This window comes from Octopus sinensis, linkage group LG4 (genome assembly GCF_006345805.1).
Source record: "Octopus sinensis linkage group LG4, ASM634580v1, whole genome shotgun sequence".
In the NCBI taxonomy this organism is placed as follows: Eukaryota; Metazoa; Mollusca; class Cephalopoda; order Octopoda; family Octopodidae; genus Octopus; species Octopus sinensis.
In genome coordinates, this window is record NC_043000.1 from 19836576 (window position 1) to 19857807 (window position 21232).

The 21232-nt window shown below is 37.9% G+C and overlaps 1 protein-coding gene across 1 annotated transcript in view; it reads right to left on the reverse strand.

Moving 5' to 3' along the window:
- Window positions 1-545: 545 nt before the first annotated feature.
- LOC115210728 (tetratricopeptide repeat protein 7B) overlaps window positions 546-21232 on the reverse strand; it is a 176438-nt gene continuing 155751 nt past the window's right edge. Inside the window, exons 18-20 of the mRNA XM_029779438.2 lie at window positions 19551-19655; window positions 15626-15717; window positions 546-1238 (exon numbers count right to left, since the gene is read on the reverse strand). Coding sequence (XP_029635298.1) covers window positions 1106-1238; window positions 15626-15717; window positions 19551-19655 — 330 coding nt within the window. The 3' untranslated portion in view covers window positions 546-1105. The remainder of the gene's footprint in view (window positions 1239-15625; window positions 15718-19550; window positions 19656-21232) is intronic.

A 21232-nucleotide genomic window follows, 5' to 3' on the forward strand; every position in this document is an offset into this window, starting at 1 on the left:
GTACTGCAGTCAACTGAATTAACCGTATTTCTACACCACGATGTTTGTATTGTGTAAACGTAGGAAATTGTCATCGACATCGTCATCACTGTCATCGGTGCTGTCACTGTCACTATTATCACCATCATCACCATCATCATCATCATCATTAAAAAGAACAACAATAACAAAAACAACAACTCTTTTTCTTGATCTTTCCCTCTTTGCTTTTTTTTTTTTGTTTGTTTCTTCGTTGGTACAAGATTGTATCACAGTGTTTGTGGTCACCATCTCAGTCACAAATGAAGAATGAAATAGTAATTAGAGTAACAACAACAACAACACAGATGATTGCTATTACTGTTACTGCTAATAAAAATCATTTTAGTAGTGGTATTATTAGTAATAATAGTAAGAATAGAAGTAACAACAACTATAATAATAATAATAAATTATTGTTATTATTACTGCAAATAATAATAATTATCATTACGATTAAAAATATTATCATTATCATTATTAATAACAATATTAATATTATTAATATTATTATTAATCGTAGTAGTAATTATTAATAATAATTAATATTATCATTATAGTAGTAGTAATTGTAGTAATAAAATAACAACAATAATAACAATAACAACAATAACAACAACAACCATTTGAATTGCTGTTAAAATGTACAAAAAAATAACACCCTCTGTTGTCGTCGTGCACAGCAAAAACACACATATCCAAGCAGGCGGCCATTCTTATGATGCATGTTGTGTGGAACTATTCATCTTCGCTGCTATGGTTTTACACCTGCTGGATGGTGATAGATACCAGTGAATACTTTATTGTTAACTTCACTTGACATACTAAACAAGTAGCACATTAACTGCATTCCCTGTAGCTGTCTACCTACCCAGCCATCCACTTTATTGGCATCTGAACAGGCTGGTTAGCTGGGGTAGATTGTCTGTCTGTTTGTTTGTGTGGTGGCTGGTTTGGTGTCTAGATCGTGATTTACTTCTGTGGTAAGCAGCAGTAGGGTGGAGAGGAGACACAGGCAGCAGGAAACTAGCTGATCCTTCTGAACAAGCATGACATTTCATTTCGACATTTCTCGGTAACATACCAGTCAGTGCAACAGGCGTGGAATGACAGTGAATGGAATGATAGGACTGTTAGCTTCTAAGTCCATAGCAAATTGGAGACAGTCACTTGCAGCCTCATACTGACCGAGGCTGTGTAACACTTGACCAAGACAGTACCTAGGTATAAGAAAAAAAGAAAGGAAAAAATATGAAGATAATTCAAATAATCAAGATGAAGAAAAGATGAGAAGATAGCTCAAGGGGAAAGAAACTGATATCAGATTAACATGTGAAAATATTTATAGAGAAAGATAGAATTAACATGTCCTGACAGTCACACATCAGTTCACACAATATGTCCTAATTGCCACATAACACCATACATAACCCATTACATGATATACTTTGACTGTCACACAACACACCACCTAATTATTACACTACCAACAACAAATACCCTGTCTTCTGCACTATCACCTGACTGTCACATTATACACCACCTCCTGACACTCACACTACATGTTCTGACTGCCACACTACACTCTGTCAAATTACATGTCTTGACAACCATAATTACACCATACAATGTCCTGCTTGTTATGCTAGATACCATGTCGGACAACTGTACTACATCCTGCGCAACAAGTCCTAACTACCAAATTACACAACATGCAACGTGTTTTCATTACTATATTTTATCACAGGCATTAGCCCTGGCTATCACACAACAACCTGTACAATATACACTTTAATATTGTTTTGCTAGTCTGGTTGTTGTGTAATTAAATGTTGTAGTATATATATATTATCTGCTATAGATAAAGCTCAGTAAAGATATACTATGTAGGTTGTAGTGTGGTAGCCAGAACAAGTATAGTGTGTATTGTGGCAGTTAAGCCATGTGTGAGGTGAAACCTAGGGTAAAGATCCCCTTCAGTCATGACTGACCATAGGATTGCACCTAGTAAGTTATCTTCTGTGGCACAAGTCCGGGCAAGGTTGTTTATGGAAGACCAGCAGTTGCCCATACATACTAGCCTCCCCTCTCCATGCCACCTATGTTATCCAAGGGAAAGACAAAGGCTGATATAACTTGGCACCAGTGATGTCGCAACTCATTTCTACAGATGAGTCAACTGAAGCAACATGAAATAAAGTAACTTGCTTAAGAGCACAACACACAGCCTGGTTGGGGAACCAAACGCACTACCTCATGATTGTAAGCCCAATGCTCTAACTACTGAGCCATGCACCTTCACAAGGGGTAACCTAGTAGTTCTGTTTTACAGCAGAACATTAACCAATAATAAATACCAGCACAGTAGTTTCAAATTTTGGCACAAAGCCAGCAAGTTTGGGGCACAGTAGGTCTAGTGGTAGAAAAAAGTAATTCTTTTAAGGCTCAAAGTTATTTGATAGTAGAAATATATATTGAGTCAGCAAAATAATTTATGCTAAAAGCTTAATTTTTCAGAATTTTATGCTCCAATGAAATTGCAGAATTTTTACATAGCAGAATGTTGCTCTGCGGGGGAGGAGGTAAGTTGATTGCATCAACCCCAGTACTCGACTGGTACTTATTTTATTGACCCCCAAAAAAATGAAAAGTAAAGTTGGCCTCAGTGGAATTTGAACTCAGAATGTAAAAATGGACAAAATGCCGCTAAGCTTTTTGCCTGGCATGCTAACAAATCTGCCAGCTCACTGATTTAATAAATACTAGCATATTGACAATTATTTGAAATGGTTGAGAGTACACTCTGATATTATAGTACTTCACTATGAAGAAACTGCATCTGGAGGCAAAGAAAAAGATTCAAGTCATTTTCTGTCTCCCCCACAGTTATACCAGGCTGGCATATATACACTCTTGTGGATGAAAGAGATAACAGATTTTTTTTCTCTCTCTTTCTCTCTGCGTACTAACCACCTTAACATTAATAGTATCTTCTAAACAATCAAGTATCACACAGTTCAGTTAATTTGTCAATGGTAGAGGTAAGAAATATTGCTTGTTGTCAATTTCCTACAAAGTACAAAGTATTAACAAATTAAATTCAGGAAGCATTAAAAAAGTAAGTAGAAATAATTATGCAGTAGGTAAAAAAACAATATTAGTCTCTGACAAAAATTATCTTGACTATTTTTTGTCACATTCAGAGACAACTTCAAACATGTTTCAATCTTAATATAGCCTCTTCAGTAAAGCATAAACTTCACTGCACTAGCCAAAATAGCAAGAAGATTAATATATACACAAGGTTACAATTTGTATACACTAGTTGATGTAGAAAACTGAAGCTGTTTAGATAATAAATAAGGCAGAGATACCATTTACATGGAAAATAATAATCAAGTGATTTTGATAACAATCGAATCATATTTAATTCAGGGCTCTCTACACTACAGTCTTTCAATTCTGGTGTACCCTAAACTTTATTTATGTCTCCTACATTCTTCCTTCTTTACATTACTGACATATTTACTTTCACACCTAGGCAGCCAAAAACACTCTTCACTCAACCATAACATTTTGCACACAGGTTCACACAACACTGAAAACTCCATAAAAAGAAAAGTACTACAGAGACCTTGGAATATTGTTCAATGAAGCCATGACAATTTAGTCACTTTCAACAGTGCAAAAATATAATTGCTACATTTGTCAATGAAACATCCTGTTTATAGATAAATAACATACAGCTAATGTCTTAAAAGTTTCTAGAAATCCTAAGCCTTACAATATGTGAATATCTCTCCTGTCAACCACATATCTATAATATTGTCAAATTTACATTCCAAAGTCCAGGCTTCTTCTTTGGAGAACATAAAATAAAGCGTCAGTTGCTGACCTTATATAAACTACGTTAGCCACTTACACTGGCGTACTGCTCACTCCTTATGAGATGACAATAATGTAACACACATGCACACACACATGCACACGTGCACACACACACACACACACACACGCGCACACACACACACACACCACACACACACACACACACACGCACAAACACACACACGCAAGTATCTCGAACCAAATCTCAAAAAAATAAATGGCCATTTGGCAGCTTGACAATGATTCATCAACTCAATAACCACTGATTCCTAGATGTGTTATATGTATCTTCTCTCTGTCTTTTTCACCACTACCATTAACAACAATCTCTGTTTCACCAAAGTTTACATGCTGATTAACCTAGCTCCATCTTTGATCATCAGTCCTACTGTGTTTTACCATAAATATCACACTAATTACTTTTTTCAATCATTCCTCTATCAGAGCTGCAGCTCTTCTTAATATCATCTTTTCTTGTTTTATCCCTAGAGGCATCATTCAACAGAAGGTCAAGCTGAACAAAAACCACATAAATATTATCAGCTTAGGGATACCCAAGCTGAGTCAGGAGTGTTTTCTCAACTCTCCTAAGCAGCTACTGGTCTTGTATACACCCAGTCAGCTCTTGAGTAGTTAACCAATCAAACAAAACATTTACCTAGTGCATGTAGTTATCATCATCTTGTCTTTATTGTCAACATGTTGTCTTAAAATATAGGTCTTAAAACATGTAGTCTAATTTTATGATGGCATGTCATAATACTGCAGAAAATTTAAACTGACATATTAAGCAGATCAAGTTATCCTGAAAATCCCGCCTCCTGTCTTTTACAGTCTCATTAACATGAGAAGATATAGAGTTTAAGGCATATATAACAGAAACCAAACTGAAAGCATAAACAACAAAAGTTAAAGTATAAGTACTTGCATTTTAAGCTTAGTTGAATCAAGTGAAAAATGCTAGTGAAACACTTAAGTAGTGTGAAGAAAATCCTACTTAAGAGAGGTTTAGAGTTACTAACAACAGCTGTTTGCCAAAACGATGACAGCTTTGAAGTATTGAGCCAATTGGTTTTCTTCAAACAAATACTTTATTCTAGATGTATACTGAAATACTAACTAAGAGGACACCAACTGAAACCATAAGATTGCCGTTATGATATGACCCTAGGATAGGTATATTGCTTGTTGTATGTACTAACTTTCAAACTTGGACAAGTCAAATTATTTGCATATTTATTATATATTTGTCTTGCCTTCAAATACCATAATTATCAATGCCATTCATAGCTACTGAGTACTAAATAAAATAAGACTCTATAATAGAAATTTTCTGAAAAGGATCCTTCTAAACCCCTTAAATAATGAATAGTTAAATTGTGTCAGGTGAGATTTGAACTAAGGACTGTAAGACTAAGATTTTGGATATTGTAAAGGATACAATTCAGTACTTGACTGAGATGGACATCGTCATTGCAATAAAAGAATTATGAATAACTACAAATGTCAAGTAATTTTGGATACAATTTTGTATATGATTATTGTAAATTATTTAGATGGGGGGAAACTCCAGGGGTAGTTGCTCTGTAGTTGCTGTTCTGGACTGGTAGAATACAGATTCAAATAACTCAGAAGACATGAGCAGGAAGTGAATATGAGAGAGAAGACAATTTGGTGATTAATTGAGACAATAATAAAGATGAGAGTAAAAATTAAGTATGATGGATGATGGGGGATATAGAATGCGAAGACAGAGAATCAGAGGGAGTCGTAATTACAGTATAACAGAGATAGAAAGAGCATAGTTTAAAGTCAAGTTTAGGGGCAGAGTGTGATGATGATAATGGTGGAAGAGGTTTACCTTACAAAAGGAACATAGTTTGAGGATGAGTCAGAGGTTAGAGGCAGTTCATGATAGTAATGATATGGGGTGGGGGTGTCTAACAAGAGGTTTACATATGAAATTTCAGATGAAGAGAGAACATAAATGCAAAATGAAACAAAGATGGAAGGCAGCTTGAAATAGGTCTGTTAAAGAGACAGACGAGTGTTCCTTAGATCTGGCCTAACATTTTGGTAAAAGAAGACAGCTGCACTACTCCATCTTCTTTGTGAGGTTCAGCCTCTTGAGAGCCGGCTTCATCATTTCTGCCAATGTCTTCCTTGGTCTTCTTCCACTGGATTCTTCACATTATTCTCCTGGCACTTTTTCACGGACCATCATCTAAATGCATTACATGTCCATACAAGCATAACTGTCACTCTAGCATACTACCATAGATTCTACTTATATCTAATTTTTCTCTTAGTTCTTCTATGCTTCCTCATTCATAGACTGTAACATAGCACATCCAGGGAATCTGTTCACCTAATTTCTTTCCAACCATCACGCATCTTCTGTCCTCTGCATTCAGTGACCACATTTCATTCAGTATCATGCAGCATTGAAGTTTATAAACATACATCAAACAATCTATCTCTCACTCTATCTTGTGCTTGCATGGATCAGACAGAATTTGTGGAGGCAGACTTTTATGGGCCAGACACTGGTTTTGTCACCAACTAAAAACCTGTTTCTAAGCAAGGTCATATTTTCTCATATAGCCAGACATGTACTTCACAGAAGACTGGAAGTTAACAATATCACTTATGATGGTGATACTTGTTCACAGCTTTCACATGATGCCAAAACAAGAATACACACAAACACACACAAATACATACATATATGCATGTATGCACACACACACACACACACACACACAACAGACTTCCTTCAGTTTCTATCTAGCAAATCTATTGCTAAGACTTTGGTCAGCCTGTGGCTATAGTAGAAGACACTTGCCCAAAGTGTTTCACAATGGCACTGAGCCCAAAAAACACATGGCTGAGATGCAGTCATGCCTGTGTCATATATATATATATATATCATCATCATCATCATCATCATCTTCATCATCATTTAACGATTGTTTTCCATGCTGGCATGGGTTGGACAGTTTGACATGGAGCTAGCCAGCTGGGTAGCTATCCAAAATCCAATTGTCTGTTGTGGCATGGTTTCTACAGCTGGATGCCCTTCCTAACGCCAACCACTTAACAAAGTGTGCTGGGTGTTTTCTACACGCCACTGGCATGGATGTGTTCACATGGCACTGGTAAAGGTCCATTTATGCAGCACCAGCATGGGTACTTTTTATGTGGCACCAGTACCTGAGGGGATAAGCCTATAAGTATGGAAGACAGCCATTTTACTTAGCTTGACGCATCTTTTCAAGTACAGCATATCACCACATCTTCCAGTCTCTTGTCATTTGCTTAGTGAGGCCCAGCATCCGAAGAACCTTTCTCACCACTTCACCCCACGTCTCCCTGGGTCTACCCTCCACAGGTTCCCTCCACAATTAGAGCTCAGCACTTCTTTACACATCTGTCCTAATCCATATGCATCACATGACCAAACGAGCACAGTCTTCCCTCATGCACACAACCTCTGATGCCTCTTATATCCAGTCTTCTACTTAAATCATTTACACTCTGTCGTGCATCCACATTGATATTACCCATCCAGTGGAGCATGCGAGCTTTATTTCTTTCAAGCCTTCACAAGTTTTCTGTAGCCAAAGTCCATGTTTCACTGCCACGTAACATAGCTGTATGTACACAGGTATCATACAATCTGCCTTTCACTCTGTGGGAGAGGCCCTTAGTTACCAACAAAGGCAGAAGCTCTCTGAACTTTGTCCAGCCCATTCTTATTCTAGCAACCACACTTTCAGAACTTCCTCCTCCTCCACTGGTAACTTGGTTCCCTAGGTAACAAAAGCTATCTACTACTTCTAATGATCCCCCCTACATACATGCATACACACATACAAATACATATGATACACACCCATGTATTTGTGTGTGCAAAGTTCAATTGGTGCTATGTTTTGCTTGTTCAGTGCAGATTTATTATAAATAATATACCAGTTCTAGTCAATTGTATGAGTGCTTCTGTTGCTAAAAGTTAACTGACTAGTATGGTTTGGTGAATACAACTAGAGAGTATACGTATAGATCAATTCTGTAGTGCATTGTAATCATCATCATCATCGTTTAACGTCCATTTTCCATGCTAGCATGGGTTGGACGGTTCGACCGGGGTTTGGGAAGCCAGGAGGCTGCACCAGACTTCAGTCTGATCTGGCAGTTTTTCTACAGCTGGATGCCCTTCCTAACGCCAACCACTCCAAGAGTGTAGTGGGTGCTTTCTACGTGCCATCGGCACAAGGGCCAGGGGAGCCTGGTAATGGCCATGATCGGTTGGTGCTTTTTATGTGTCACCGGCACAGAAGCCAGTCAAGGCAGCACTGGCATCAGCCATGTTCGGATGGTGCTTTTTACATACCACTGGCACGGGTATCTCAACTACAATTTCCATTTGATTTTTATTTTGATGTTGATGGACTTGACTCAATAGGTCTCCTCAAGTACAGCAGGTCGTGCTATGATCCAAGGTAAGCACAGGCCACCCTGTTATCCAAGGTACTTTGGATAGGCTGGAGCTGGTTATGTGAAGTTGGTGCAGGAAACAGCCATGAACTCACGTTATTTGTCGGGTCTTCGCAGTCACAGCATAACTCCAGAGGTCTTGGTCTTTCGTCATTGCCTCTGAGGCCCAACGTTCGAAGGTACATGACCATCATCATCATTGTTCGACCGTGGTCGAGACAATGGAATTTACCATGCTACGCCAGACTTCACGGTCCATCATAGCATTACAGAGGTCCTGTTGCTGGATGCCTGTATCCCTGGAGATTACATCAGGGTAGGAGAGTGTGCGCCCTCTGGTATTGCGAGTAGATGGCTTCCAGAGGAGAAGAGTAGAAATTGCCTCATTTTCAGCTCTACAACAATGTCCAGCAAACTGGACTCTCCTACCCTTCACAAGAGATGACACAGGTGGTAGTTTCCCATATATTTGCATTTTGGTTGGATGACACTTCCACGAGAGATTTTGAGCTCTCATAAGGAGGCGAGTGTAGGTTCCATCCAACCGCCTCTCAAGCTTCTTTGATAACGTCCAAGTTTCTGAGCCATATAGTAGAATTGGTTCGACTGTGGCTTTGAAGATTTCAAGTTTGAAGTCTCTACTTAGATTTGATGACCAGATCTCATTACAGGCTGACCAGGCCATACCTGACCAGTTAGAAAATCTTTTCCAGATGATGATATGTATGACCCAAGATATTTGTAATCAGAAACCATATTTAAGGGCACATTGTTGGGAGTATGGATGATGCAATCACTGTTGGACAGGCACTTGTTTATATATTCAGTCTTGGCCTCATTGAAGTAAAGACCTACACAATTTGAGGCTTGTTTGAGAGATTGTAAAAGAGACTGGGCATTGGAGAAAGAATAACTGATAAGAGCGATGTCGTCAGCAAAGTCAGTGTCTGCCAAGTATTCAGCTGGGTGTCAGGAACTTCTTCTAGGTTTTATTTCAAAGCCCTTGCCAGAAATGGTATCAACTGACATACGTAGCACATAGTCAATGACAATGATGAAGAGAAATGGGGCGAGTGTGTCTGCCTGCAGTATTCTGGCTTTGATTGAGAAAGATGATGTTTCTCCGTCAGGGGTTAAGATGGTTGAAGACATATCTGTGTAGAGGACCTTGATGGCAGAAATGATTTTGTCTGGTATCCCATAGAGCTTAAGGATTTCAAACATCTTGTATCTATCTACAAAGTCGAACGCTTTAGAAAAGTCCACAAACACCATTGCAAGATCGCGATTAAATGCTTTTGATTCTTCAATAAGTCTGCGTAGGCATAGTATCTGGCTCAGCATTGAGTGCCCATGTCTGAATCCATTTTGGTTCTTTTGGAGCAAAGGTTCAACAAAAAGAACAAGACGATTTAGAATCAGTTTGTACTGATACCATTGATACCACTGAATAACAAGTACATGACCATACCAGCGCAAACATCTCTCTTGCACACCACATCCGATGCTTCTTATGTGTCCAACATTTCTCTCAGGGTGCTTGCACTCAGGGACTTTCAATTTACAACAAATGTAACAGATCCATATGGGCTTTGTAAAAAGGTGGGGCAAACTTCTATTTCCTAGTTTAACACCACCAAGTAACCACAGGTGCAATCATTTGGAGAGAGTCTTTAGCCTAAGATTAATTCCCTCCCACTGGTTGCAGATGCTCTGAAGAGAGTCATGGCCACTCTTTTTCCTCTTCTGACTAGGAAATAAATACAAATAAACAAATTACACAGTTATTACTAAGAGAAATAGTTAGGAGTACTTATTAGAAGATATTACACATTACAATATAATTACATTATGTTGGATTATTTCTCTATTTATGAAATCTGTGGAATTCACTGTGATAATTGGTGATATCACAGGTTATTATGGATGGCAACATGAGACATGGAATTAAAATTGAGATGAGACAATAATTATTTATTTATCTATTATGACCAGCTGTAATTACTCTTACTATCCTGACAACTTTTGACAGTAAGGCAGTTTTTATGTGACTGTGTGTGTAATTTTGACTAGAGTAGTTTGAAATATGGCTGCACAACCATAATGAAGGCACTCCGACAAACTCTGAACGAAATTCAGCGTGCGCACACATACACACACACACTTCACAAGCTGCAGTAAAAGCAACCCATATAGGAGAGCAGTAACAGTGAATAGAAATTTTTTAAAATTTGAACAGAAAAGACATGGACTTTGAAAATCACATCAGAAGCACTCATCTAAGAAAACAATAACTGAACATCCCAGGTCTCATAGTCACATCCAATACAGGCATTGAAATCGCCAAGAAAGAGGATCTTATCTGCATTTGGAATCGAAATCATAACCGATCTGTGATCTTCATAGAAAGCCATAATAGATTCACTGCTGCTATCAAGAGTAGGAGCATAAACAGAAGTAACAGTCATAAAACAATTGCATGGTAGAGGAGCTCGAAGATACATAATCCTATCACTGGAACCATTAGATTGTTCTACTTTGTGGGTTAACTCGGTATGAATGGCAAAGCCAACACCCACTACTTGTTTTTCACCCTTTGGTTTACCCTTCCGGCACCTGTGTCAGTCAACTGATCTTCATCACTCAACCGAGTTTCAGAGAGTGCAGCAATGTCGATATTATACCAAGCCAACTCTTTGGCTTTTATGCCAGTTCATCATTCAAGGTTACTTGACCCTTCATGATCAAGAAGTGTCCTGACATTCCATACTCCTACCCATAATCTATATTGCTTGCTTGCATCTTTTTCTTTGTATTCCTCCTACTGTTGTGAACAACCGTCAGCTGCAGGTTGCTGACCAGCTTGATGGTAGAAGACATTTGTTTAGGTAACCTTTTCTAGACCTTTCCCAGATTTCTGGATGAGCAGTGCTACCGTAGAGGGGACTGCTCTGATGCTCTCGACCTCGCCGAAGCATGCTGCTGTTCTTTCAACAATGCAGCAATGTTAGATGGGCCCTGAGCCACCCACGTGCAGATTCATGACTATGTGCTCCTAGCCCATTAAGCCTGCACATGTAGCCACTATTCTATCGCCGTGGGACTTGAAGAGATATCTGTACATTTAAATATCAATGCCACACACTTGTATGACATGTATAGCACCCACTCCTCCCCCAAAATCTGATATCCAGTGACAAACCAAAGCAAGATGACTGGGTGATTATGGAGGTTGCATGCTTTATTATCCTGGAATTTAACCTCTCCAGTCGTTTTATATCAGAGTGTCCTTCTCCCAGTCTTTGCCCAACCAAAGGCTAACTGCAAGACAGCAGTGAAGGATTTGAATTCGGAGTTACCTTCTCCTAGACAGATTGCCTTCCCCATGGCTTTGTTAAACCTAGGAGCTCCATCTATCCCTTTAACTACATTCACAAATACAAACAAATCAGATACAATAAAAGAAGTAAAATTACAAATATATATATATATATATATATATATATATATATATATATATAATATCCGTTCCATTAAAGATAAAAAAAAAACAAAAAAAACATGTACACACAAATACACACATATATTCAAGAATTAAAAATGTAAATAAATATATATAAGTATATATACACACAAACACATGCCCAATACTCACCCACAGTTCACCATACCAAACACACACCTACAATTCAGTCAACTATATACATATGTACATGTAATAATTGGATGGCCATTAACTCTTAAGAGTTCTTCCACCCTTTTACAGATCTTGTTTTTAGCCCTGCAGGGTGTCCAATACACACCCGCCACACCAAGTGGAATTGGTGGGGAGCCAGTTTAGTCGCCAATGACTTGACCATGCAACAGGTAGTACTGGGTTACATGGTACCAGTAGAGTAAATGACCTGACATAATATATATATATATATATACACACACACACACACACGTGTGTGTGTGTCCATACATGTAACTCCCAATAAATGTGTGGAGTGCCCTTCTTTCATTTGTCTACTCACTTGTACAGATGGTATCTGGTAATATACTAACATCTGTAACTAAATAGATTAAATAATTCTTAGTAGATATCGTATTAATATTAAAATATAAATTAAATGGTAAATATGATTACAAGTTTTATTTACATAATATTATTTATGTATAGTTTACTAAAACTTTAATTTAAATACGTATCTCAAGAATATGTGATTAATATTTTATATATCATAACTAATAAATTTAAGTTAAAGATACAACTAATGAGAGTTTTAATTTCATTAATATCTAATGTTTTAATTTTTTAAATTTTATTTTATTTATTAACGTTTATGTTTTCCTTAATCAGATTGTTGATATCTATTCTCACTATAAATAGATATATTATGCACAAATATTGATGATGTAATATTCAAATATGGTAATCAGTAAGCAGTTCTTGATGCGTCATTGTTTCATAGCTTTCAACACTTTAGCTCAAGCATACACAAGTGCATAAAATATATTACATATTCATAACTAAAATTTTAAAAGTTAAATAAATAGTAACAATAATTATAATAATCTATTGTTTAACTATAATTTCTAGAATACAACCGGGTGACTTATAATAAATTTTTTAGGTGATTAATTACTTTACTGACATTGATCTATCATAAGTAATAAGGTAAATTAAGATTAATGCTTTTAGCTCCTGTTAAAGAAATCGTATCATTTAAGCTAACAAATGGGTATTCTTGCTTTGTTTTTCAACACATTACATACGCACACGCACAGATGTATTAAACAAATTTGCATATACACATACATTAATAATTTTTTAAAAATACATTGGTTGCTAAAAGACACATATCTGAGTCAATCAAGAGTCAACCAACAACATTGAGTCTAGCTCTTTTATTTATCAAATTCTTCCCCTGAAGAAATACCCAATTAACGATATTCAATATAAAAATTTAAGTTAATTTAAATTAATCTAATTCCTGAAATTGAATTAATTGGGCATGGATGTACAAAATTGAATATGTTCAAATAAATTGATGTCTAAACATCAGTTACTCTGTTTTCTTTTTCTATTATATAAATATACATGCATACATACATACCTACCTACATACCTACATGCATACATGCATGCATGCATACATACATACATACATGCATGCATACATACATACACACACACACACACATACACATACATACATACATACATACATACATACATACACACACACATACATGCATACATAAGCATATAATAAGAAGTAGTCAGTTTTGTAGATTGAATACTTAACATTCTATTTTAAGAGGTCTGAGAGGCTGAGACAGTTAGCATCTCATTTACAGTGTCTTCTTTATATGCTGGCAGAAACAAAACTTATTTACAGTTTAAGGGAACCCTTTAGTTATAATTAACAGATATTATTGCAGCAACAACAAAAATACCAAGATAATGACAATGACAAAATGTTCTGAACTCAAGAACAAGGGCTAATGTTGCCTGTCACCTTCCTGTTGTCCATTAAATGACTACTAGATATATACTTGGCTGATTCATTTGACTGTGTCTCTTTCCTACAAATTTGTAACTTTGTACTAATATAATAAAATCTTTATTGTTAATTTTTTAGATTAGCATTATGGACAGAGATATTAGCTGAACTGTTAAGGTAGTGGTATTTTAGTATGGCAATGCAAGGAGGGAGAGAATGGAAAAAGTTAGCTGTGGTTTTAAGATATTGGTGATTTAGTGGCAACATGAACAATAAATGAAGAGAAAGACCAGCTGGAGTGTTAATCATCATCATCATCATCATCATCGTTTAGCGTCCGCTTTCCATGCTGGCATGGTTGGCTGGTTCAACTGGGGTCTGGGAAGCCAGAAGGCTGCACCAGGCCCAGTCTGATCTGGCAATGTTTCTACGGCTGGATGCCCTTCCTAATGCCAACCACTCCATGAGTGTAGTGGGTGCTTTTTACGTGCCACCGGCACAGGTGCCTGGCGAGGCTGGCAATGGCCACGATCGGATGGTGCTTTTTACATGCCACCGGCACGGAAGCCAGGTGAGGCTGGCAATGGCCACGATCGGATGGTGCTTTTTACGTGCCACCGGCACAGGTGCCTGGCGACGCTGGCAAACAGCCACGATCGGATGGTGCTTTTTACGTGCCACCGGCACAGGTGCCTGGTGAGGCTGGCAAACGGCCACGATCGGATGGTGCTTTTTACGTGCCACCGGCACAGGTGCCTGGCGAGGCTGGCAAACGGCCACGATCGGATGGTGCTTTTTACATGCCACCGGCACGGAAGCCAGGTGAGGCTGGCAACGGCCACGGTCGGATGGTGCTTTTTATGTGCCACCGGCACAGGTGCCTGGCGAGGCTGGCAAACGGCCACGATCGGATGGTGCTTTTTACGTGCCACCGGCACGGAAGCCAGGTGAGGCTGGCAATGGCCACGATCGGATGGTGCTTTTTACGTGCCACCGGCACAGGTGCCTGGCGAGGCTGGCAAACAGCCACGATCGGATGGTGCTTTTTACATGCCACCGGCACGGAAGCCAGATGAGGCTGGCAAATGGCCACGATCGGATGGTGCTTTTTACGTGCCACCGGCACAGGTGCCTGGCGAGGCTGGCAAACGGCCACGATCGGATGGTGCTTTTTACGTGCCACCGGCACAGGTGCCTGGTGAGGCTGGCAAACGGCCACGATCGGATGGTGCTTTTTACGTGCCACCGGCACAGGTGCCTGGCGAGGTTGGCAAACAGCCACGACCGGATGTGCTTTTTACATGCCACCGGCACGGAAGCCAGGTGAGGCTGGCAACGGCCACGATCGGATGGTGCTTTTTACGTGCCACCAGCACAGGTGCCTGGCGAGGCTGGCATACGGCCACGATCGGATGGTGCTTTTTACATGCCACCGGCAAGGAAGCCAGGCGAGGCTGGCAACGGCCACGATCGGATGGTGCTTTTTACGTGCCACCAGCACAGAGGCCAGAAATGAAGAGACAATGAACAGAAAGTTCAGCTGATGTGTTAAGACTGGTATTTCAGTGTGGTAAAACAAGACTGGAATGAAGAAAAAGATCAATTGTAGTATTAAGACAATGATAGTGTAGTATGGTAGCATCAGAATGGAGTGGGAAAAAAATTAGTTGGCTTGTTAAAACAGTGGTATTTTAGTATGACTGATATTAGAAGAACAAAGATAAACATACCAAGATTGATGTGATTTAGTATCAGCATTTACTGCCTCACGGAGCACCTTCTCAGCCATTCGGTCATTTCCTAGGTTATGTAATACATTCCCCTGAAAGAGACAATTATATTCATCATCATCATCATCATTATCATTATCACCATCATCCTTAAATCACAATCATCATCTATTACTATTCAATTTATTTTCAAAAAGGTACGGATTAGTTAAGTCTACAACAATGTGTTATCCTTTCAAGATGATGAAGCCCTTATAACGTTTCTCAACCTGCTAGATATAGCAGTCAAATTCCTCCCTTTGAATGATATTCATTTTTGTTTTTAAAAAAACTGAGGGATTACACAATCAAGAAAATCAATGTAATTACTACCTATTACCTAAAAATATTCACATTTTGTTTTTTTTTTGTTTTTGATTGACCACAAGAGTGCAAAGGAAGGATAATACGATGATGAAATACAACATAAAGTGGGATTTATATCAAGTAAAAAAAAAAGATGAAATTTTAAAAAAACAATATAACAATAAAATATCAACAAGAAAAATTTTCCAATTGAGAGGAAGACCATCTGTAGTAAGTCTAAGATATTAAACTCTGCACAGAATCTCAGATTACACTGACACATCAAAAGCATCAAAAGAACCTTTTTTCCTATTTAGAAAATCATAGTCACAGTAGGCCAATAGAACCTCATCAATGTTGCTGCTCTCACTCAACTCTCTCTGTCATTAAACACACTAGAAGGCCACAGCACTCTCTCTCTCTCTCTCTCTCTCTCTCTGACCTTCCTTTTCAAGTGGTACTTGAAGAAATTAATGAGAGTTTAGCCAGAAAAGAAAAATCCCTGACCTCAAACCTTTTAAAAGCATTTACCAACTAACTTTTTTCACGACAACCATCAAGTAGAGGAAGGTTAAACACCATTCCCAACTAAAGTAAATTGGCAGGTCAATTTTTAGTAAAGACTCGGCTAATAAATGAATCCATCCTTCATATGATAAAAGCTGTTCAACACAAGCTTATAAATCAGTAATGCACAGATGCCAAACGAGAGCATGCAAGATGGTTTTGTTACTCTGCACACATCTTAGACAAGTTCAGCTGTTGGAACTTCCATCTTTTGTAGAGCTTGTCTCAAGCAGGTGAAACCCCTCTGTAGCAATGTTATGCCAAGGAAATTTGGAGAGTTGTTCATGATTCCTGATCTGAAAATATTCCAGGAGAGGTTACAGAGAGTGTCTTTGTTGACACCTAGAATCATCCTCAGGTTGTCATCACTCATACTCTCTCTTTAGGATGCAAGTGATATTTTTACGCTGATCACACTGTCCAGCTGGTAGTGCTTTAAGTGCTTAGCAACATTCCAGATGTCAAAAATACAACTTTTCTCTATGCTTGACAAAGACAAGCTGTAGAAAAATATTGCACAGATGATATGTACACAAGTTTGCCTTCAGCCTCATTGCCATTGCTGGAGTTTTATGCAAGTGTGTGAGCAACAGAGCATATTTAATATCATCAGGAATGACATACCAAAGTCCCTAGAAAAAGGACATCAGTAGCAGATTGATTTCCTGACCAATAGAACCTATCCCTTTCGCAAGAAGTGAAAGAACATTAGCTCCAATCTGGTTAGCTATTCCTTAGGATGAGAAGTTAGGTGGCAGTACACTACCAATGTAAATTTGGTATTAACCATTTCCACTCAACCTTTCAAGAACAGTTTCTTCTGGACCTACTTCTTTGTGAGACTGGCCACTCTACTTACAATCTCACCCCAGTTCCTACCCACCTGAGTGTCCAAACTGAACCAGATACAGGCAACTGAACTGGCTCCTCCTCAATCATATGACAAACCACTGCTGGCCATCATGGACTTGCCCACTGACTTGTCCTTCTTAATGTGTACTCCTATAAAATCCTAGTGCTCTTTGAATGTGGAGCCAACTGTTTCTAAATTCAAAGTATCCAACATCATGATAGTCATATCATTCATGTATTCAGATAGTTTTATCATGACCCAGCTCCTCAAAGTTTTTGTCCTTCACAGCATTGATTTTAATGAAAATGCATATAGAAGTGAGGAGAGGGGGATATTCTTGATAGACTGAATGTGTGATATGCAAGAGTTCTTGAAGATGGTTCCAGTTGAACCTGTACATTGCAGCTGTACATTCATCCTCATTGTTTAACATCCACCTTCCATGCAGACATGGGTTGGACAGTTTGACAAAAGCTGGCCAGGTAGAAGACTACCCTAGGCTACTGTGTCTGTTTTGGTAGGGTTTTTACAGCTGGATGCCTTTCTTGACACCAACCATTCCACAGAGTGGGTTGAGTGCTTTTTATGCAGCACCAGCACAGGCATGGTTTTTACAGCTGGATGCCCTTTGAAATGACAAACACTTTACAGTGTGGACTGGATGCTTTTTACATAGCACCAACTGTCTAATCTTTGTAAACAGAAAAAAGCCAGTTTCTCTAAGAACAGATTCTCGGTAGCAATGGTCAACACTTTTGAAAACTGTGCTGATCCAAATTGATCAATGCCCAGCCAAAGCCAGGATATCCCCTCTCCTCACCTTCTATAAGTGTTTTCATGAAGATCACTGCTGTGGAGGACAAAAGCTTTGAGAAACTGGGTCATGATAAAACTGTATCTGAATACATGGATGATGTGACTGTTATGGTCATTTGAATTTAGAAACAGTTGGTACCACATTCAAAGAGTACTAGGATTTTATCTATTCTAAACCTATCTCTGTGAAGTATTGTAGGCTGCTGTGAATAGATTTGTTGGAAGTTGCACAGGTTTGCATGTCTGAAACTACATTATGGACAACAGGCACTGACTTCTTGTCATACACAATTGCTAAATTTTTCACCTCTGTTTTTAAGTATTATAGACCTGAAAATTGAATTGTGGCTTTGCTTCCATGCTGTGCCTTTGCCATCAATGTGCATCAAATGGTTTTCATACTTTGATGTTCAGTACACACACCTTAACTTGAACAATGCATCTACCATGTTCTATGTTGAAGAAAAGGTTGAGAGCTATTCTCACCACTAGCACATACAAGGGGGTGCCGAAAAGTTCCTGGCTTTAAGGGTATTGCGAAAGGCCTAGCTGGAGACCCAACCTTTCAAGTTCTTTTACAAGGTTTAAAAAAACTGAAGGACCATTGCAATAAGAGGGGAATATGTTGAATAAAATCATAATTAACTGATCCTCCTGTATTTTCTTTTACCCAAAGCCAAGAACTTTTCAGCACCCCATTGTAATTTGTGATGCTTCTTCTAAATAACTAGATAGTGTTTTCTCTGTTCTAATACACTCTATAGTTATCTTTTTGCTAAAGCTAACATATGTTGCTCTTATTTTTATTGTTAGAAAAACCTACCACCAAATGCTTAAAAAGTTCCCCAATTCAGTCATCCAACTGAATTACATGAAGTCACCAACACATTCATCTCTGGCCCATATATAAACTGTTTTCTTTCTGTCTTTTCTATTGAAACTACAGTGGCCCCTCTTCCTCAGAGTTTACTAGTCTCATGCCACCTCAACTCAGGTACTACCTCCACTTACTGGCTTCGCCTTATCTTGTCATTCATATTGTATCCACTTACCTACCTCAGGCCCTGTAATAATCAATATGTCTAGTTTATCTCCAAATCATAGGTCTCCTGAAATTCTTTTTTTGACCTAGTTTCCCCTGCAGATGTCAACTTACAGCTATTGAACAGGAATGTTTACTGTGTTGATCTCAATGGTGTTGGATGGTCTGCAATGGCTGTAGTGGGAACAATCTCTTTTTCCAGCTGCCCCACCCATTAAAAAAAAAACCATGTAAAATATAAATTATATGGTTAAAAGATAAATTATATAGCATGTAATAAGAAAATTTATATGGTTACTTACTAAATGCTCTAGACTCTTTACATGGCCAGGATTGATGGATATAGCATTTTCAAAATACACCTTAGCTTCTTGGAAACGTTTCTTATGTTCAAGGACACGTCCCTTCTATAAAAGAAAAAGAAACAAGTTTATAACTAACAATGTTTAATTATCATGATTACCAATCTGAAAGTGATGAACTTTTCACTGGAAACAAAGCAATTAGAAATTTCAAATAGCAACATCCATAAACAAAACTAAGCATGAATGTCACACAACCTGTCCATTTACACAGAATGCCTAGGTAAAATTTTAAAATACCTGCTACTATCCCCATTTTCAATGGTTTAACATTTGTTTTCCCATGCTGACAAGGGTTGAGTAGATTTACCATATACTATAGATTTACTATATACATACACCTTTGCTAAAATTATCACCACTGTGTTTAACAGAGTGATGGACCTGAAAACCTCTACTACATCCCTCTTATTCAGGTCCTCCTTTATCTTAGTATTTCATTACCTCATCTGTGAAGCCCAATATCCTGGGATTTGGCTCCACTATTTCTCCCCATGCTTTTCTCGGACATTGATATCATTGACTGCCATTTCACTAGTTTTACTCAGCATTCATCATATATTTACACATGACTATTCCACATTTACTCTTATTCCAATACATAGGTGCTCTTTCATTTCACTTGTGTTCAGCCTTTATGTCGATTAACATTACAAATATTTATACATGAAACAATAAGGTTAGGAAAAATGCCAATAACTTGGCTGAAAGGTCAACATGTTACAGATGTTTGGCGACAATGATGGTATGATTTTATTACAACAGTACCAGAAATATAGTTTCATTGATTCATCAAAGATAACAGAAGCTATTGAATTGCTTTGAGAGCAGGACAAAAACTTTGAAAATATCACATTCCTGACATGTTTCCTGATGAATAACATGGAATATATAAAAGTTGTTCAAGGAAAGCTGAACAACAGACAGGAAATAAATCAAAAGAAAAATAAATAAATGAATATTTCAATATTTGTTGTTCAATGAGAACTGCAACACCACCAATTAAATGAAGCCACAAGCATTGGAGACAATGATAATTCATCGTGCAGGGTGACTTAATAGCAGGTGGCATCTAATTGTTTGTGATATGATCTCAGAGTTGGACATTTCATGAGAAAAGAAATAAATATAGAAATTTGACACATCCACTGCTTTATATTCATAAATGAACAAATTGTTTACAATAAATATATATATATATATATATATATATACATATATATATATATATATATATATATATATATTATATATATACATACATTTTCTATGTCTTGGTATTGAATAAAAATAAACAAGGCTTCGTTTTTCTCAAATATAATCAAAGTTCATAACATATGATAGCTTCCATCAATACTTTCAAGTATAATACTTTCTGAAACCACTGTTACAGGTTTAGATCTATTAGTGACCTATATACCTGTATTATGTATCTGTGGATACTTGTTTTCTAGTAAACTCTGATTAAGCGGAGTTGTTAATCTGCACAACAAAGGTTTCAATTGACTCCTCCATGAAAACCTCCCATCTATACACTTGCTTCTAACAAGTCAGTAAAGAAGCCTCTACATAGTCATTTGGCCGGCTAGAAATAGCAATTTAACCTCCTTCAAATTACACCC